At 43.5% G+C, this 21,283-nt stretch overlaps 2 protein-coding genes across 3 annotated transcripts; both read left to right on the forward strand.

Annotated features, from left to right (window-relative positions):
- Positions 1 to 1,931: 1,931 nt before the first annotated feature.
- On the forward strand, positions 1,932 to 19,679 carry LOC131690404 (transcription factor grauzone-like). 2 transcript variants are annotated; one of them, XR_009305576.1, is made up of 3 exons: positions 1,932 to 2,188; positions 2,249 to 3,668; positions 18,915 to 19,679. XR_009305576.1 is itself a non-coding variant. In XM_058976138.1 (2 exons), the coding sequence occupies exons 1-2, from the start codon at positions 2,072 to 2,074 to the stop codon at positions 3,608 to 3,610; spliced, it is 1,479 nt and encodes a 492-aa protein (XP_058832121.1). In that variant the 5' UTR covers positions 1,932 to 2,071; the 3' UTR covers positions 3,611 to 3,710. The 2 variants fall into 2 exon arrangements, 1 of the variants encoding a protein (XP_058832121.1); XM_058976138.1 differs by lacking the exon at positions 18,915 to 19,679 and having other exon boundaries at positions 2,249 to 3,710.
- On the forward strand, positions 10,195 to 11,945 carry LOC131690400 (transcription factor grauzone-like). Its single transcript, XM_058976132.1, has 2 exons — positions 10,195 to 10,341; positions 10,416 to 11,945. The coding sequence occupies exons 1-2, from the start codon at positions 10,228 to 10,230 to the stop codon at positions 11,802 to 11,804; spliced, it is 1,503 nt and encodes a 500-aa protein (XP_058832115.1). The 5' UTR covers positions 10,195 to 10,227; the 3' UTR covers positions 11,805 to 11,945.
- Positions 19,680 to 21,283: the final 1,604 nt, after the last annotated feature.

The raw sequence follows: 21,283 nt of genomic DNA on the forward strand, positions 1-21,283 counted from the left end.
GTTCGTTGGACCAATTTGGACGACGTCCAAATAACCGTTCAACAAACGTCCATCGTTGGACCCGTGTTGAACGATTTTGAGACAATTTTTTGGACGTCTCAGTGGGATACCGTACGAAATTACACTGAAAAAAATCCAAACATTAATTCTGTTTGCTTCAACCGCTTGAAATTCATATGAAGAAGAAATGCTATTGCTATCACGCACACACATACCTTCTATGTGTCAACTGCTAGGATAGGATCCGCCAGCTCTGTCCCCTGTTTTTGAACCAATTCTGAACCAGCTCGTGATTGGATGAAAGTGACATAGGCAAACCTTCGGCTTGGAAACTAAAAGTACTAAAGGGCTGCTTGGAAGTGTTGTCATATTGTGATATCAAACATAAAACGACGATTGTTAACTGTGTTGATTTTTTTGTTTTCTCGAGATGAAGTGCAGGCATTATTTGGCAGACGAAATCAAACATATTATCCAGAACTGAAGTTCCCGAGAGATCCGGTAGCGCGGTTATCGTGGATTCTGTTCTGTGTGTGGAATACCCTAATAAACATCGTATGATATAAGAGCCTAACGACCTGTTCAGGGTATCATTCAAACAATATGTGGAATCGTTGCACTAAATGGGTTAATGTTCGTGTATAATTCTTTTTTATTAGGGTAATGCAAAAATGCCGCTTTTCGAAATCAACAGGCTGTGTAGCGTAAGTATGACAATATTTTGAACTTCATGTAAAAATTGTCTTTGTTCCAGTACCGAGTAAATTGGAAGTACTGAGCAAACAGGGAGAAAGTTATCCCGGAAGTCGCTTCTTGTTCTTCCTTTGCTATTATCGATACAGTTGAATTTTACAGTTTTCAACTGAATCGATCATCGGTGTAAATAGGAGCGTGTATTTTCTACTGCTGTTTTCTCCGAAACGATCACATGTAGTACTGGAACAAACCTATACATTGCTCCAAAACAAAAATTAAACCTTGCAGAAAAGTAGTTTTAGAATATTTAAAATAAATCCGAACAGAGAAGATTATTCTTGTGACAGAGGTTGCTTGACTCAGAAAGCAACTTACAAAAATGAAGAGGCATGAAGATATTTTTCGTAATGTCCAACAACGAATATATATATATTATTTTGTTTTTCTGTATTCCGATGGAAAAAACGTTATGATCGTTTAAATGCGGATATAAAGACTAAATCTTTGATTTTTTCCAGAAGCATGAAATTAGTACATAATATAGAATATTTTAATCAGAACAAATATACGACCGAAACAAAACAAATATTTTGGCAACATTGGTCGAGTGGGGTATGTCGTTTTCAACAGGGATTAGTAAAATATAAGAAGAAGCCAGCTGGCGGATCCTATCCTAGGTCAACTGTATAAACTATGTATGCACACACATAAGTTATATGTGCATATTGTTATAGAATGGGTTTTTTTTGTGCCTAATAGTTATGAAATGTGAATGTGAGAATATTTCTTGTGAATACATACATTAGGTTTATGTGCCAGCAAATAGTGTCTATATGCCTCCGTTAATTGCAAAAATCTGTGTCTAAAATCAATAGACATAACGTCTACTTTTTTGAGTGTTGGTCTATAGTCTTTCCATGGTGGAGAGACCGACGGGGAGACGACCACAAGAAACGATAACAGAAAATCTTTTATAACTTTTACAAAAGTAAATTAACAATTCCGCAAAAATCATTAATAAGCGCAATGCTTTTGCATATTACATTTAGATGAGTTTTGAAGGATTGAAAACTTTTTTAGAGATTTACTTAGGTTTAACTGAAAACCTGGTCAAATCTCCCCATTTTCCCCTATAAACCGTTTACACGAAAATGTGCACAACATAACCATAAAATGCGTACTTCAGATTTAGCGTGCGAGCATTTGTTTTTATTATGCAAATTTTTTGTCAAAACAGCTGACATCAGTCAGCCTCAGCTGAGCTTGTAGATGTTAATAATTTAATTTCATTAATTTAGGCCGTAGATTATGTAGTTCTTCAACTATATTGTATATTTTGTCCAACTTGCTTCTAATCTAAATATCAGTTCTACAAATGGAGGAACACAAAAGTATATGTCGCCTTTGTCTCGGTACATGCCTAGAGTCAGACAGCATTTCAGTGAACGATGCTGAACTTCAATTAAAATTTCAGATTGTGTTTAAATTCGAAGTTAGTATTTATATTGACGAATAACCAATACCAGTTACTAATGTGGATTTATCATTGTAGTTTTCCGACGAAGAGTGCTTCCCCAGAAGTGTTTGCCCATTGTGTTCATCTAAAGTCGTAGACTATCACTTCTTCCACGAAATGGTTCGTACAAATCAAGCCCAACTCAAAATATTATCCGACCAGGTAACGCAACAATCGTCTTCAGACGATATCAAGATAGAGTTTTCCTTGGATTCGTTCGATCACCAGAGCGATATCTCGTCTAAGTCGTATAGTCCACCTGTCGACCGAGATTCGGAAAACTTTGCTTCAACTCCTGACGTTAAAAAAGAAGATGAGCTATTGAATGTTAGAAAGCGAAAACGAAAAAGGAAAGTAGAAACCAACACAACAGAAGCAATAGAAATTCTAGAAAATGCAGAACACACCGAGGAAAAAGCGAGGATGTTGGAAGATGAAAATAGAAAAATTCAAGAGTTTTTTACGTTAAATTGCGAATCTTGCCCAGAATCGTTCGATTCTTTTTATAGGCTTCAGAGGCATACTCGAAAAATTCATAACGCTCGTGGTAGCATCAAATGCTGCAACCGCGTATTTTATAAGAAATGTAAGATCTTAGCTCACATAAATTCTCACCTGAATCCTAGGCAGTTTCATTGCGATATATGCAACAAAAACTACAACGACAGATACTATCTTAATTTACACCAGCTGAGAACGCATAACAATGGCAAGGAGAAGGCCTTCAAATGTGACAAGTGTGCACAAGCATTCCACAAGAAGTATCTCTTGAAAGCCCATCTCAGTACACACATTCAAATGGAGTGTTCGATTTGCCACAAGATCCTAGCGAGTGCATCCACTCTGCGATCACACATGATTAACATGCACGGCGAAGATACGAAACTTATCTGCGACAGTTGTGGGCAAGAGTTCCGTACCAAGCTAGCTATGGAGAGACACATCAAGCGACACATGGGAATCGACCCTATCGAGAGGGTCCAGTGTGACATATGCAGCAAGTGGGTGAACGGAAAACCCAACCTGAAGATCCACATCAAAACGGTCCACAGCGAGGAGAAGCAAACGGTCTCGTGTGATCTGTGCCAGCAAATCTATCCAAACATGCGTGCACTGAGCACCCACAAACGGCGCGTGCACGTAGAGGAGCGCTTCGAGTGTGAATTTTGCGGGAAGAAATTTAAACGGAAAATCTACTGGAAGGAACATCGCGCCTCACATACGGGCCAGACACTGTACTCGTGTGATGTCTGTGGAATGACTACTAATTCGAATGCGAATCTGTATTCGCACAAGAAAAGCAAACACCCGGACGAGTGGATGGAGGCGAGGAAAAAAGCTCTCGCGGCAGCATACGGCCAATCGAGTGGTGCTGGTAGAGATGACGTTCCTGTTTGAAATTGTTGTTGATTGCGAGTTGTTGTTGGTTCAACTCAGTCAGCACGGCAATTAAAGTGTAAGTATAGATGCACGTGGTCACACTGCGTTTGATCGAAAATCTCTAAGTTTGTTTGAGTAGATTCACGTTTGGTCTAAGATGACTTCCATTTCTAGTATTTTAGGTTTCGTTCAATGAAACTCTGGCGATTTGATAATCTGACAGATTGGTCGATATACGCTTATGCGTCATAGTCTTGTTTAAACAGTATGCAAATTTGTTGTTAAAATTTGCTGTTAAATATTTCGCTTGATGGAGCAATCTGGAGAGCTGGCGTGCAAAGAAACGGAACTATCATCACAAGATCGCATATGCTCCTTAATTTTGCGGACGATATTCATTTAATTGGAGTCGATCGTAGAGCAGTGGAAGAGGCCTTAGTGCCTTTTAACAGGGAGACAGGATAAGCTTAGTCATCAACTCAGCCAAGACAAAGTACATGGTCGCAGGTAAAGAGAGAGAGGTCTAGTGGTGTTGGTTCCGAGGTAGTGCTTGATGGTGACGTGTTTGAAGTGGCCGAAGAATTCGTTTATCTAGGTACACTTGTGACTTGCGACAACGATGTTTCCCGTGATGTAAAAAGTCGTATTGCAGCTGCCAACAGAGACTTTTTTGGTTTACGTAACCAGCTTAGGTCCCGCAACCTGCAAACATCAACAAAATTTATTTATTTATTTTATTTATTTATTTATTTCCATTTTTCATCTGACCCATGTTGGTCTACATGAAATTTAATGTTGTTGTATGGGAAAAGCCCATTTCAAGGTTCACTTCAGAAGCAGACCTCGAATGCGCGTAAAAACCCATAATCTTTTCGCATGTTTTTCCTACAATAACAATGAACTGACACTACAAATTAACAAAATTACATACAAGGTATACAGCATTTCAATAACATTACAGAAATATTTTCACATAATCTTATAAGCTAAGTCAATCTCCTAAGTCTATTCTTGAAAACATCACTAGAAACATAAAAATCGAAATGGTCATACACACTATTGAAAACATTACACATCGCCCTTATGGGTTCTTTCTGACCGTACTCGGTGCGCTGAAAGTCTAGTCTTAAAAAGTTACGTGATCTAAGGTTTCTGGGGGGTACGTTAATGTTGATTTGTGAGAGAATATCTGGGGCATCCATTTGGCCAGTCAATATTTTCCCAACAAATATCGCTCTGGATGTATTTCGCCTTTTTGCCAGAGTTTCCATATCGAGCAGACGACAGCGATCAATGTATGGTGGTAGCTCTGTTGGGTTACGCCACGGCAAATTTCTAAGAGCAAAGCGGAGGAATCTTGCTTGTACTGCTTCAATTCTGTTAGTCCAAATGCTCGTATAAGGACACCAAATGGCTGCGGAAGCTTCCAGGACAGACCGAACAAGTGAAAAATATACTGCCCGCAGACAATATGGATCAGTAAACTCGTTGGCGATTCTTATTATGAAGCCAAGGTTTCTATTGCCCTGTGCTATAACGTGAGAGTAATGGTTTCTGAATGTCAGTTGCGAGTCCAGGAGTACACCAAGGTCTCTGATAACTGACACTCTCGCTAGCAATTGGCCGGCGATGTTGTAGCTCCAGAGAATTGGATTTTTTCTGCGCGTGAAAGATATTATAGAGCATTTGGACACACTGAGAGCCAACAAGTTGCGATTACACCAGTTACAGAAAGCATCTAGATATCGCTGAAGTTCGATGCAGTCCTCTATTGACCGCACAATGAGAAAGAGTTTGAGATCATCAGCATATATGAGTTTGCACCCTGGGGGTATAACATAGCAGACGTCGTTGAAGAATAAAGAAAAAAGCAACGGTCCGAGATTGCTCCCTTGAGGTACACCCGACAAGTTGATGAAGCTATATGACACGTTACTTCCTAATTTCACGGACAGAGAACGATCTACGAGATATGATTTAAGCCATCCTGTAAAATTTGATGGAGCACCCAGTCGCTCGATCTTTGCCAGAAGAAGAGAGTGGTCTACACGATCGAAGGCAGCTTTAAGATCAGTGTATATAGTGTCTACTTGTGATCCATCTTCGATGTTTTTAATACAGTACGATGTAAATTGGGCTAGATTGGTGGTTGTTGACCTGCCTGCAAAAAAACCATGTTGGTCCTTCGATATGTATGCTTTGGTCTCACGAAAGAGCATATTTCCTACTAGGATCTCAAACAACTTTGATCCAGCGCAGAGCGAGGTTATACCACGATAGTTCGCAACATTTTGCTTATCACCTTTTTTAAAAACGGGAAACATTACTGATTTTTTCCAACACACGGGAAACACTGAAAAACACACTCGAGAAATGTTTTGCGAACAAATTACAGATACCGTTGGGAGTATTGGACGTTTCACCTGCGAGGAACATACTGGAAAGAAGCCCATTTTCTTTACGTTTCCCATTCACAAAAGACCAAAACTGTTTTGGGTTTCGTTTTAGGTTCGATTGGGTTTGTGCTACGTGTCTTGAGTAGAGAAAGCGGTTATATGTTTTGTAGCTGTTACTGGCTATAGTGAACTCCCTTTTTGTGATTGGGTTTCTTCGAATAGTGTAATGTCGAAGCGCAGCAGCTCGCAATCTTTTCAGTTTACGTAGCCGGTTGTTGGACCATGGTGGTTTTGTTCGGGGACGAGGTGCAGGCACATGTATACTGAAAAGCTGTTTTAACACCAGTGAGAGTTTTTCTACGGCAGCATCTACATCGATCGCGAAATTCAAGAAAGTCTCCCAGTCGATTGTTTGTAGTGAGTTATGAAGCCTAGAGAAGTCAGTCTTCGAAAAGTTGAACTCCCTGACATCCTCCATCTCGTCATAGAGAACCAGCTGCGGACAAATCTGCGTTATCAGAAGTGGAGAATGATGTGCGTCTACAGCAACTAAAGGCTCAAGTGCCTCTAATACGGTACAGTTCATTGAAGCTTCTTCATTTATAAACAGGAGGTCCAGGATTCGATTTCGCCTATTATTCACTGTAGACATTTGTCGCATGTTCAGTACAGACATTCCGTCCAGTAAGATAGTACTCGCCCTCGAAAAGGTTGATTCAGAAGGGTCTGGGAAAGCATACCCGGAAGGAGTGCTCTTCTAAAGAAGTCCAGGCTGGTTGTAATCACCAAATAGTAGATGTGCCGTGTTGGGTTCAATGAAAGTTGCAATGTCAAGTGCGGAGTCTATGTGCTTCTGAATAATTTCTACATCACTTGCGGAATCGGGGGGAATATATACAACACCCACACAGAGATTAGTATAGGGGCCACGGATATTTACCCAGAGTTGTTCGAGATTGTGAGTGTCATTTTTGTGTTTGGATGAGAGTCGGTTGGAAGCTGCAATGAGCACACCACCACCACGTTTCTTCCCTGCACTATTAGGATCGCGATCGTTACGATATACAGAGTACCTTGAGCCAAATAATTGGAGCGAGTTGATTTGATCATTCAGCCACGTTTCGGTCAGAACAATAACATCATGATCAACATCCGAACCAGCGACGAACAGCTCATCAATTTTTGTGCGTAGCCCTCTCACGTTCTGATAGTAGATTTTAAGATGTCCCTGCAAGTTTTGTCCTGACGGTTGAACGGTGGTAGATCGAGTGATTGTGGAAGCAAATACCTGTAAATGGGGTGGGCTTTCAACGGGGCAGCATCTGTATGTCCTACTTCGGAAGGACATATACATTCATTGTATTTACCTGAGGAAACGGATACAGGAATTCCATGTCCTTCGAGTTGGTCTGACTTGTTTAGATCGTTGTTATCTGACCGGAAAAGGTTGATGTCGTGTCCTTCAAGTTCTGTGGTAGACGGGTGGGTGTCGGTGACGGAGTTGACCTGATTACGTATGTTGGCAGGCTGCAATGGTGGATCAAACTCAGGAGGTGCAGTATCTCGAGTAGCTTCGGGAGGACATATACCCTCTCTAGCTTTACCTGACCGGGAAAGGTCTCCGCCATAACATCCAAGTTCCATGGCAAACAGATGGGAGTCGGTGATGGAGTCAAGCTGATTTCGTTCGTTGGCAAGCTGCAATTGTAGACCAAATTCAGGGCGCGCAGTATCTCGAATAGCTTCGGGAGGACATATACCCTCCTTAGCTTTACCTGACCGGGAAAGGTCGCCGCCATAACATCCAAATTCCATGGCAAACAGATGGGAGTCGGTGATGGAGTCAAGCTGATTCCGTTCGTTGGCAAACTGCAATTGTAGACCAAATTCAGGGCGCGCAGTATCTCGAATAGCTTCGGGAGGACATATACCCTCCTTAGCTTTACCTGACCGGGAAAGGTCGCTGCTATAACATCTATGTTCCGTGTCAATCATATGGGCGTCGGTGGCAGATTCTTGCTGATTACATCGGTCGGAAAACTGGGCGGCTTCGCCGTGTTGCGCTAGTTGTACTGTAGTCAATAATACGGCGTGACATTCTAAGTCGAGTTTGATACAGGGGGCACTCAGAACTCCAAGAAGCATGATCAGTTGGCGTTTGATCTTCAGGATTTCTTGTCACATTTGCATTGTGACAATTAATGCATTTTTGGATATCTGAGACACACTCTTTGTGCTCATGCCCTTCGGCGCAAATCGGACAGCATGGGGACTTCTTGCATGTGGCAGCTCTATGGCCGTACTCCGAGCAGCGATAACAGCGGAGCACGTTTACACATTCAGAGATCTTGCAGCGCATCCAACCCAAGTTGACATGTTGTAGTTGCATCAGCTTTTCGAATGTTTTGGCATCAGTTTCAATAATGGCAGACATCGGATTATCTGTGTGTTTTTCGTTTCGCACAATTCGTATCACCGTCAGATTGGCAGGCTGAGGAAAATTATTTTGCTGAATTAATTTTTCCACGAAGTTTTCCGCAGTGATGTCGTCAGTAAAACCAGCAACTTTTACTCTGGGTTTTAGAGCTTTCTGGACGTCGGCGTTATACTTCTCAGACAGATTCGCTTTCACTGTACTGAGCGATTTAAGCGCTGATTCACGGGAGTCACACCTAACAGTTGCTTCTCCATTGGGTCGGTAATATACCTCTTTGACACCCAATGAAACTGGGTCAAGCTTGCCTTGAATTTCCTGCTTTGTAACAGTCGCAACTTGCTGCTCGATTGGTTTAATGATGACTGTTCGCTCTCGCTTCACAATTGCATTGGACTTAGCTGGATGTGTTTCTGCAAAGTTACACAGGGGTGCGCTTTTGGGCGTATTCTCATTGCCAAGGTTATCACTGCTAGGTGGAACAGTCAAAAATCGACGTTTGCCCGACCGAAGTTGACCTACTTCCATGGAGTCGCAATTAGAGTTTGACTGTTTGTGCACCGGAAGATCACCTGCAGTCATGACGGCAGCTTTCCTCTTTCTAATTGATGCGGGGTGGCCCACATTGGCTTGAACGACGTCAGCATATGATAGAACATTTAAGTTTTCGCCGGAGTTAACATTCACGGATCCTTGTTTGCTAGACTGGAAAAGGTCCGCAAGTTGCTGCTTGATCCCGCTTTCGATTCTACTCACGCATTCATTCAACAACTTGTTGGTCAGCTCATGTTGTGCCTTTTGCAGTTCAGCAACCGCGCTCTGTAGTTCCCCGCATTTTTTCAGTACATCATTTAGGCAAGACTGTTTTTTACGACAGTCAAAACACACATATCGTAGCGCATTATTGCTTTTAAGGGCACTTGCACTAGCGGTATTGAGATCCGCACATTTCTCATGTAGGATGTGATCGCAGCCGCCGAAACAATACACACGATCACTTGCTGACGAAATTTTCAAGGCACACGCACTGCACAGCACAGTAGTCATATCTGACTATCGGTGTTTCACGCTCTTCTTTGCTTCGCCCCGCGACGGGCCAACGAAGCAATAGTAAGACACTGATCACTGGTTGGCTTTTGTTGTGTCTGACCGGTGGCAATAGCAAAGCGTTTTATCGCTTTAGTTAAGCAGATTGCACTTTAAACGTTAATCAAACCGTATCACCTTACAGAAAACTTTTCCGCGCACCCGCTGGTGTCAATTTTGTGGCGGTAATTGATCTTTTTCCCGATCGAAAATTGAATTAGTTAGACCACAACAATTAACATCACCCGAACGAATTCAATCACGGACAATACTTTGGGAAATTTGCCTTATACAAGACACTGATCCTCCCTGTCGCTCTTCATGGTCACGAAGCGTGGACGTTGAGGGAGGCAAATAGGAGTGCATACGGATTCTTCAGGCGTAAAGTGCTGTGGACAATACTCGGCGGGTATACGAAAATAGAGTGTGGCGCAGACGTATGAATCGTGAGTTGTAACAAGTATACAAAACTGCGGATATTGTTAGACAGATAAAATGCGACAGACTGTCATGGGCTGGTCATGTGGTACGAATGTCTAAAGAAATAATTGCGAAAACAATATTTCAACAAGCCAACAAGAAGAGCAAGTGAGAGAGAGTATGTATTTGATAGAAAATCATACAAATTTGATTTGTTTACATGTTTGTCAGTTAGACCATTTTCAAATATTTGGCGTGAACTGTGTTTTGGAAATAAACAGTATTCGAATCAGATCGGCATGCATCCGGATGGAATCTGTCGGTGTTGTCTTAAGTCTACCACACTCACTGATAGTACTTCATTTTCGGATAATGATTTTCGTTCGAAAATCAAGATTATTTTCAATTTCGATGTAAGTATTGATTGAAAGCTAAGCGGTAAAATATTCATTATTCACTCGTCTAATCACACCAATCTTCCTTCCAGATGAGTGATGATAAATCATTTCCCTCTGTTGTTTGCGCGAGCTGTTGCAGTAGGATTACGGAGTTTCACCTCTTCTACGAAATGGTTCGAGCTAATCAAATCCAACTTAGGAGCACATCCACCGGCAACGCGAACTCAAAGTCCTTGGCAAGTGAAGATGTTAAAATAAAACAGGAAATGTCGGCTCGAAATGAAAGTGAATTAGACAAAGTTGTTTGGTTGAGCGAACATGAGTCCGATCAGGAGAGTACGGTTATCAAGTCATCGGATTCGGTATCTACACTTGATGTTAAAGCCGAAATTATTGATTCCGATGCTACTGAGGGAAGTGACAAACCAATCACTCGGAAGAAGCGGAGACAAACCCTAAACAAAACCACGGCTACTGGTAAAAAAGTATTGAACAGAAGGTCCGAAAGTCACGAACAGAGGACCAATAGAAGCAATGATGAAAATCGGAAAATCTTAGAATTTTACGAAATGAATTGCGAGTTCTGCTCGGAGACTGTCTCTACCTTTGGCCGACTGCAAACGCACTGTCGAAATGTTCATAACAAAAGGGCAGGAGTGAAATGCTGCGATCGCATATTTTATGTTAAATCCAGAATCATTGAACACATCAATTCCCATCAAAACCCGAAACGGTATCACTGTGCCATTTGCAACAGATACTACCACAGCAAAGACTATCTGGAATTACACAACGTAAAAATGCACAGCAACACGGTGGAGAAACCTTTCGATTGCGAGAAGTGCGACAAAAGTTTCCACCAGCAGGGTTTATTGAACGCCCATCTGAAAACTCACATCCAAGTGGAATGCTCCGTTTGCCACCGAATGTTAGCCAATATTTACAACCTCAAAATGCACATGCTAAGGCACAGCGATAATGTGAAACACATTTGCGACACTTGTGGGAAAGAGTTCCGCTGTAAGGAGTCAATTGAGCGACACATCAAACGTCACATGGGTATTAATCCGGTTGAACGACTCCAGTGCCATATCTGCAGCCGATGGATCACAGGAAAGCGCAATCTGAAGCTACACATGAGAACGGTTCATTGCGATAAAAATCAGGAGTTTTCTTGTGATATCTGCTATCAGAAGTACCGTAATGAGCGGTCCTTAAGTGTTCACAAGGGTCGGGTTCACGTGGAAAAAAAGTTCGAATGTGAGTTTTGCGGGAAAAAGTTCAAAAGAAGTATAAACTGGAAGGAACACAGGGCTTCCCACACTGGTGAAACGCTGTATTCGTGCGATGTGTGCGGCATGACCAGCAATTCCAACGGTAATCTTTACTCGCACAAGAAGAACAAACATCCGGACGAATGGTTGAAGGCGAAAAAGAAAGCTATGGAAGTAGATTATGCTAGATCATCCTCGCAATAAGTTGGTACGTCGCAGTCTGTAGAAGTAGAAGATTCAATGTGTTTCTGGACGGGATGTAACATCAGAGCGTCTTCCTCGTCATTTTTGTTAGGCTTGTTTGTGAAACAATATAAAAAAATTATAGTTATTTAAAGCTATATTGTCAGCTAATCTAATGCTGATTTCGTTTTTAAATCAGAGTTGCTTTTTTCGACTATCGATGACAACCTTGCAGCGTTACAAAATTGGTCCGCACCAACGCGAATCACAATTGGCTCTTTGAGGGCAAAAAACCAACTCAGCGAAATCCAAAATCTCCCCGGAAGTCAGGAGTATCAAAACATACTGTTTGTAAAAAAATGCAGATATGAATAGATTTGATCAGTCAGCCAGTTTGATAAAAAATAAGTAAATAATCGAATATTATTTCTGTCGTCTATTCTGGGCGGTGTTGGTGATGAGCAATGGTCAGTTATATCTTCTACTGCTTACTGATAATTCCGTCTGCCTTCTCCCTCGCTCGTGTTTGCGTCCACGTCGTCGTCACTAGATCTTTGATTTTCGCTGTTAGATGTTTGGAGTTTTTTGTGTTTTCGAGTGACTGGTAAAGCCGTCTTCTTTCTTGTTTATTTCTTCGCTTGGTATGTTAACTATTGGTTTGGGGATACGGTGGAATATTGGTTGTCCGGCACTAATTTTTTGGCCGGCTGTTTGGAGGTGTTGGTTGTGGTAGATGAATATTCTTTAGTTGTTTTATCGCATGGTTAAGTACTGTGCCGTCTGGTTGCAGAACTGGCAAGTGGTCGTCTGCTCAGGGTATGAGCAGGAGGAGAGGAAGCAGCTGCAGCAATAACAGCCAGAGCAGGGAGGAGTTACACCCCACAGACGCCAAAAGTAGTGGTAGCGAAGTGCTTGGTGGAGCTGCTCCACAAATTTGTGGACGCGAGAAACAATGTTCATAAGAAGATTAAGGAAGTGGTAATCAGAATCAGAAAGGCGCTACTGTCTACCGTGAAGGAGTATGACACGGCAATGCGGAGGGCGGATGTAGCTGAGCGAGCATTGGCGTCGGCTAAGGTTACTACCTAGCCCCTCCGAAACAGGGTAAGGAGAAGCAGATTTCAGTGGAGAACACGCCAGTTCCCATGACTCTAAAGAGGACAAGATCTTCGCCAGGAAACGAAAGATCAGGCGGTCCAAAGAGGCAGACGCCCGAGGACGCTTTTGTTGTCGAAAGAAGGGACGCCATCCAACAGGGAGAAAGCTAGAGTACCGCTGTAGGTCGGAAGCAGAAACACGGGATCAGCAAAAAAAGAAGGAGGAGCGGCCCTTCAGAAGCCGCCAAAGGAAGAGCCGTGCTCGTCAAAGCCAATGTATGCAGCGCTGCTCAAGAAGGTTCAGGGAGGTGAAGGATTTGGGGAGCAACGTGGTAAGAGTCAGGCGCACTCAAAAAGGCTTCCCGAGATGCTTCTCGAGCTGAAGAAGAATTCCGCGTCTAGCAGCTTGACCTTGCAGGAGACTATTATCAAAGCAATGGGTGAAAAGGCAGAAGTTAAAGCTTTAAACCCGGAGATGGTGATTGTGTGCAAGGACCCTGATAAAATCACGACGGAAAACGAGCTGAGAGGTGCATTGAAACAGTAGTGTAACCTGGGCGAGGTGCACATGACGATCCACTTGAAAAAGAGATACGGGGGAACTCAGACAGCGATGATTCGTTTACCGGTAACCGCTGCAGACAAGGCACTGGAGGTAAGCAAAGTTACGGTTGGATGGTCGAGATGCCCATTGAGAGCCACCCCATGAGTAAATAAGCGGAGAAATGCTTCAAGTGTTTGGGCTTTGGACATTTTACAGGGGCTTGCAAAGGCCCGGATAGATCCGGGATGTACTGGAAATGCGGGGAGACGGGCTATCTTGCGAGAGACTGCACGCAAAGGCTGTGCTTGCTTTGATCGCAGAGCCGTGTCAAGTCCCCCCTGATAACGGAAACTGGGTGGCGAACAGATCGTAAATAGCTGCGGTACAAGTTATGGACAGATTCCCCATTCAAGAAGTAGTAGAACGCTTACACGAGGGTTTTGTGATCGCCAAAATCAACGGTATCTTCGTGTGTAGCTGCTACGCCCCTCCAAGGTGAACAGTAGAGTAGTGCAGCCTAATGCTGGAGCACTTAATCGAGCAGTTAATCGGTCAGAAACCGGTAGTCATTGGTGGTGACTTCAACGTCTGGGATGTAGAGTGGGCATTAGAGTAACCAACGCAAGAGAGTGTATCTTGCAGGAAGCTCTAGCGAAATTAGACGTACGTTTGTGCAATGAAGGTTCTTCCCGGTCAGCGTGGCAAGCAGAAAGTTCGCAAAAGTCGAGCAAAGCGAAATTGATGCTGGCAGAGTTTCTGCGAGCATTTTGCGCGATTTGTGCGAGAATTCTGGCAACGAATACGCTCAAATGCAACAACCGTTTCTGACAGAAGCGGTTAAACCAACTGATGCTGCTCACTTTTATCCAGAATCCAGTCAGAAATGTACGGCCAAGATCTCTGCACGCTTCATCTTTGTCAGATGTTTTGCTCGATTCGTGCTAAATTCTACCAGGTAGGAATTGCCAGGATCTTTGCACAGTTTATGTCCGAGTTATGCCAGGGTTTTGCTCGGTTCCTGTCAAAATTTGCCAGAAAACGCGAGCGAAACCGAGTTCGCCCTAGCTCAACTAACCCGACAGGATACTCGCAGAAATCTGACAGGGCTGCCAAACCAAGACTTACAGAAATCTAGCAGAGCGGTCTCTGCAAGAAAATTTGCTCACTGGGTGTTAGCACATTTCGGAGACATGGAAGGAAGTATATCATCGACATCACATTATGTAGTCCTTTATTGACGGCGAACATGGATTGGAGAGTATGCGAAACGTATACGCGTAGTGACGACCAGGCGCTACTGTGTCGGCCAATGGAACTCTGCTACAGTACGGAGAAGGATGTCTGATGACCGAAAGTGGAAGACGAAAGCCTTCAAAGTTGTTGAGGCACTTCGTCCGAAGGGCGGGACCGATATCGTGTATGCGGCTGACCTAACAAGAAGGATTGTGGCAGCTTGTGACAACACAATGCCGCGAAAACTGGAACTACGCAACAAACGGCTTACTGGTGGAACAAGGAGCTATGCCGAGTAGTAGACGCCAATCCCTGGGGCGACGCGTGCCGAGTCGTGATGGCGAAAGTGAAGGGCTTGACGACGCCAGCCGAAATGTGCCTGAGTAAGCTGAAAATAATCGTCGAGACTTCCCGAAGCATCATCTAACTATCTGGCCAGCAACTCCGTACGGTGAAGAAGAAGTAGCAAACACGGACGATCAGCAAGTGACTAACGACGAGCTCCCAGAAGCATCGAAGCGCCTGAAATCAAAGAAAGCCCCCAGTCTGGATGGACTACCAGACGTGGTGCTGAAAGCTTCTATTCTGGCATATCCGGACATGTACTGCAGAAGTGTCTAAATGAAGACAACTTCCCCCAAAATGTGGAAGGTCCAGAAGCTGGTGTGGCTGCAGAAGCCACCGGCCGATCCGGCCTCATATATGCTTATGTCTGCTGAATACACTCGGAAAACTCCTGGAAAGCATAATCCTTAACAGGTTGACGAACTTCACGAAAGGTGAGCGCGGACTGTCCAAGATGCAGTTGGAATTCCGCAAAGGAGCATCGACGGTGGATGCAATTCGGACAGTGCTCGAGAGTACTGAGAAGGCACCTAAACAGAAACGAAAAGGATATCGATACTGCGCCGCGGTCACGATAGATGTGAAGAATGCATTTAACAGCGCCAGCTGGGAAGCCATCGCCACAGTGCTGCACAGAATGAGGATTCCCGACTATCTATGCCAGATCCTGAAGAGCTACTTCCAGAGCAGAGTGCTCCTGTACGAGACCAGCGAAGGGCAGAAATGTGAGTCACAGCGGGCGTTCTTAAGGGCTCCATTCTCGGTCCAACCCTTTGGAACGGGATGTACGATAGGGTTTTAGCACTGCGGTTACCTAGGAAAGTGAAAATCGTGGGTTTCACGGACGACGTATCACTAACGGTGATGGGTGAGACGCTTGAAGAGGTGAAGGTGTTGGTGACAGAGACAATAGACGCGATCGAGAGAGCTGGATGAACGGGGTAAAGCTGCAAATAGCTCACCACAAGACTGAGGTGTTGTTGATCAGCAACTGCAAAGTGGATGCAGGTCGTCGGAGGGCACGTGATTGCATCGAAGGGTGCCCTGAAGCAATTGGGAGTGATAATCCACGATCGGTTGAGCTTCAACAACCACGTCGACAACACCTGCGAAAAGTCAACGTAACGAATACCTGCGAAAAGTAAGGCAACGAACGCAACAGCAGAATCATGTCAAACGTCGGCGGCCGGAGAAGCAGCACGAGACATCTGCTATCTACTGTTTCGTCATCGATACACCGATATGGGGTTCCTGCCCGGAGCGCTGCGCTGGAAACCAAGTGGAACCGCGAAAAGCTGAACAGGACATTCGGGCTGATGGCCGTACGAGTCGCGAGTGCTTACAGAACAATATCGTCAGAGGCAGTATGCGTTATCGCCGGGATGATCCCCCATCTGGATCACTCTGGCTGAGGACGTGGAATGCTACCAGCGGAGAAATGCACGTAATTTAAGGAGACTGATCCGAGTGGACTCGTTGGCTAATTGGCAGCAGGAGTAGGACAATGCGGAGAAAGGAAGGTGAACCCACCGACTCATCCCAAATATGTCGGTTTGGGTGCATAGGAAGCATGGAAAGGTGAACTTCCATTTAATGCAGTTTTTGTCCGGGCACGGATGCTTCCGGACGTACCTGCATCGGTTTGGACATGCTTCGTTACCCCTTTGCCCGGAGTGTGCCAAAGTGCTAGAGACACCGGAACACGTGGTCTTTGAATGCCCTAGGTTCGAAGAAGTTCGTGTGGGTGTGACAGTTGACAATATCGTCGAAGAGATGTGCCACGAAGAGCATATCTGGGACGCACGTCAACAGAGTGGTTACGAGTATAACCTACGAGCTGCGGAGGAAGTGACGAAGGAACCAACAAAGCAGCGCCATTGCCTAGAAAGTCGCTGTGAGGCCACAAATCGAGTTTCGAGAGAAATTCCGCCGCCGGGGAACTCCGACGATCTAGACTAGGTCCACCGCCGGGACCAGTTGAGTAGTACGCAACGCAGCCCCGGGTTTGGGTCGCCGGTGAACCGGACGTCAGGCTTCGCCGGACCGATCTCGACACCCTACCGGATACCTCGTGAGTAGGCTAGATCAACCGCCGGGGATTACACCGAGTAGACCACGTCGTACAGCTAGCAGTGGGTCGTTGGGGTGCCAGTGAACCAGAAGCTACGCTCCACCCGGAAGAGCTGGATGAACGTCAGCACCTACTGGCTGGCCTGTTGAGTAGGCTAGGTCCACCACCGAGGACTAGATCGAGTAGATCGGGACGAAGCGTGGAGCTAAATGACTCACGGAAACGAACATCGATGTCGGGAGAAATGTACCGCTCGATTTCGGGAGAATCTCTCTAACCGGGGAATTCTCCGTCTCCTTAGGTCCACCGTCGGGGACTAGACCGAGTAGTTCGCGAGCAAGTAAGGGCGGGAGCTGAATGCCCCCCGGGGAAGCAGAGCGAAATGGAACGAGAGGGGAACCAAAGGGCTTAAAGGAACTGCGGTGCTAAATGGCACTGGGCAGGAGGCCAAAGAGCTCAAGAAGTTGTGGTGCTAAAACCAAAGAATAATCGGTATCGGGAGAGCTTTTTTCGACGGCGTAGGCTAGATTCACCATCGGGGACTAGACTGAGTAGACCACGACGAGACATTGCCAATCGCGGGTACTGAAGAAACTAACTACTAAGTAGTTGAAATAGAGTGTGTGCTATGCACATAAAAAGTTATAAGTAATGCCGTAAGGTAGTGCCAGAGAGGAATCGGGTTCTCGGGCAAGAGCAGTGGTTTTAGCGGGTCGGGTTAAAGCAAGACCAAACCCATTCGTTGAGTAGGGTTTTGTAGTTTTTTTCCTGCATTTTCAGTTCTAAAAAATATAAAAATAAGTTTTTTCTGCTCTCTAAAAAAGGGTATGTGCATATGGTTCTTTGTACGTAGTCAACACCTTGAGATGATCTGTCCTCGAAAGTCCAATAAGATGGTATAGGTTGGTTCAGCCGCATTTGCACCACTTGAGCACTGTTGAGAATATCAGTGAAAAAGTTCTCCAAGTGTCATTTGTGACGGGTTGCACTTCTTCATACTTCGACATGAATATTTTGATATAAACCGAGCTAATACGCGGTGCCAAATCGTGTACGCGAACTTCCGTCATATCAAGGTCTATATGTACGGGATCTTGGTTTTGACGTTTTCATATTCGAAGTCGTGTTGCATGTTGTTCTTTGCAACGAAGCTTTCTGCCTCGACTAAGGAATTTAACGTTACTAGTAAAACTTGTCTCGCATGATGTAGTTGTATGTTCTGACACCTCTGTAAGCACAAGTTTCATTTTCACCTTTATCAACTGTTCCGCCTCGCGCACTGTAAGTCGAAGACGGGTCTGCGAAAAGTCAATCGAGATTGTGTTCTTCCGTATTGGGCAAAATTTAGTATGTGGTTCACTCATTCCACTTTTAGTTGGCGCAACGGGACATAGACATTTCGAAATGGCCGACATTATTATACCTCTACCCAGTCAAACCATTCCGGAACCGGTTCGGAATTCTGAGTGGATTCTAGCTCAAATACATAATCCAATTGAGTCCGAATCGGTTGTTTCCGTTGAGCTGGAATCCATTCGGGACTCCGAACCGGTTTCGAAATAGGTTTGACGGGGAGTTGGGATAAGCTGATGTGACGGCGTTAGTGTTTTAAGTATTTTCTTTATGTCTAGTCTTTATATACAGAGACTCAGAGTCTTTAGGTGTGCTGTGCTAGGGTATATATACTTATCCAGCTGCGCCGTTTTGACGTTTGAATTGGGAGGAAAAAGAACCGCTTCTGGGCTTAAGGAGAGGACGGTAATATAAAAACGCGAGATCTCAGTGTGTGTATTTTAAACGTTAGATATTTCAATGAGCTTTATTTCGTATTTTTCTTTCAGGTGTGTCGGTCTAGTCTCGAGAACACCACGATTTGTATAAAGAAAAACTCGTTTTCTTGTATGAAATTGGATATCGATAGAAGAGTAGTACAAAATTGAAGAATTGGTAAACTAAAAGCAAAGAGAGTGACTTGAAGAGTTGGCAGTACGTTTAGAAAATCTATCGACGAAGAAAAGCACGCGAGGTGAAAGTAGCAGAAACAAAGTGAGGTTATAGCAGGAATTGGTTATCCCTCGGATACCGGACGAATAAGTGAAGGAAAAAAGATGGCGGACAGCAAACCAAACAACAAGAAAAATTTGAATGCACCATCTGGGACGAGGCTCCATACCGAGTTTACTTCGAGCTGTAAGGTGGATCACAAGCCGGATGAATGAACAAATTTTCACTGGGATCAAAGCTGCGGCCGATTCCAATCCACTTCTGGACGGTTTAGCAATATGTTTGATTTGTTCAAAACAAGAGAATTGAAAATTTGCAGACATTACGTATTTCATGAAAAAAGCAGCTTTGGATTTGTATAGAAAAACTCATAGTAAGAGAACTGCGGAGAAAAAAACAGCATTTTTGGCAACGTATGCCCCGGCATTGTATGGCAACACGTCCAATGTTATAAGGATACACGGTTAAATAAAACAACCTGCAGAATAAGTTCTTTTAACGTACTTTTGAGTTGTGCGTCGCTTTCGCACTTATTAGTGTTGTCAAAAACAAAACGAGAGGTTCGACTCAGTCGAGGTCTTCCGTGGAGGAAGGTACTTTTGAGTTGTTTGATGTGAACTCAAAATTAGGTAAATTCAACTTAAATTTGAGTATAAAAAACCTATCAATGAGTTGTAATTTTTGCCGTGGTTAAATGGAAACTACCTTCAACACGGTTTACCTAATTTTAAGTTCCCCCACGATACCACGAGATTGAGTCAAAGCAACTCAATTTTAGGTAGTTTTTCGTTTCCGTGTAGGCAATGTTCGATTGGATTCGTTTATTGACAGCTAAACGCGAATCCAATCGACCCAAAATGGAGTCTCTGCAGTTCTCTTTCTACACGGTTAAATAAAACAACCTGCAGAATAAGTTCTTTTAACTTACTTTTGAGTTGTGCGTCGCTTTCGCACTTATTAGTGTTGTCAAAAACAAAACGAGAGATTCGACTCAGTCGAGGTCTTCCGTGGAGGAAGGTACTTTTGAGTTGTTTGGGGTATACTCAAAATTAGGTGAATTCAACTTAAATTTGAGTATAAAAAACCTATCAATGAGTTGTAATTTTTGTCGTGATTAAATGGAAACTACCTTCAACACGGTTTACCTAATTTTAAGTTCCCCCACGATACCACGAGATTGAGTCAAAGGAACTCAATTTTAGGTAGTTTTTCGTGTCCGTGTAGAGTTTTTCTAGATTTGTAAAAACCTCAGCTGTGGTCAGATGACCGATGACAAAAACAGCAGGGCATATAGTCTTGGCAACTGGCCCTTACTTTGACAAGCTATCGGTTGTAAATAGAGAGAAGAAGAAGAATATGTGCTTTGAACAGTTCAAGCATGATTTTTGAAAACACCGTAACTAACAAATGTAAACAAACTGAGATTATCACTCCCCCGCATTCTACGCATCTTAATGTACATGCTGACAAACATTCGTTTCATTATTCGGTAATGCAGCTGAAAAATGCGCAATCGAAAAAATGACGAACAAACAACTGACACGTCAACAGTGCATAAATACAGTTTCGTCATGTTAGTTACGTTAGGTTTGGTACTGCTGTAACACTTACGTTATTTTAATTTAATCGGTTTTTGTAACTAAATTATTAAAATTTACTACAATCTTTCTACTAAAATGCTCAATATAGGTAATGTTTCCATAAGGGGAACAAGAGCACGCAGTTCCTTAATTCTAGCCAATATTTTAGAGAAAAAGAATACAAGTAATGTTATTCTAAGCACCACTAATGTACATTCAGCACATTTTTATTTTTGATTATCTAAATCTATCCTACAGTAGATCAAATCTAAATACTTGTGACAATGCGAGCAAAAATGAGACACTAAAATCGACTAATTGAAAAATGTCGAAAGTGTAAGAGTGATGCTCAGAATAACGTAACCTTTATTTGTCTTCAACACACTGCTCAAAAGCGACAAACTACAAATGTTGGTTGTCCTCATTGGCATACTGCCTCGGCGGAACAGTTCAGTTATAGAATTGATTAAAAAATAATAAGATTAGTCACCACAATTGACGAAACTGAAATAACGTAAGTGCAACAAAGATACCAAACCAACGAAAGTAAAACGACGAAACTGTGAGCGTGATACAAATAACATCGTAACTTTAATTTTTCTTCAATCCGCTCTTTTAAATGTCTT

This window comes from Topomyia yanbarensis, chromosome 3, assembly GCF_030247195.1.
Source record: "Topomyia yanbarensis strain Yona2022 chromosome 3, ASM3024719v1, whole genome shotgun sequence".
Lineage (NCBI taxonomy): Eukaryota > Metazoa > Arthropoda > Insecta > Diptera > Culicidae > Topomyia > Topomyia yanbarensis.

Coding starts and splice junctions, on each gene's coding strand:
- LOC131690400 (XM_058976132.1), top strand. CDS start 10,228: ATGCATCCGGATGGAATCTGTCGGTGTTGTCTTAAGTCTACCACACTC. Junction 10,342..10,415: donor AGATTATTTTCAATTTCGAT/GTAAGTATTGAT, acceptor TCTTCCTTCCAG/ATGAGTGATGATAAATCATT.
- LOC131690404 (XM_058976138.1), top strand. CDS start 2,072: ATGGAGGAACACAAAAGTATATGTCGCCTTTGTCTCGGTACATGCCTA. Junction 2,189..2,248: donor AGATTGTGTTTAAATTCGAA/GTTAGTATTTAT, acceptor TTATCATTGTAG/TTTTCCGACGAAGAGTGCTT.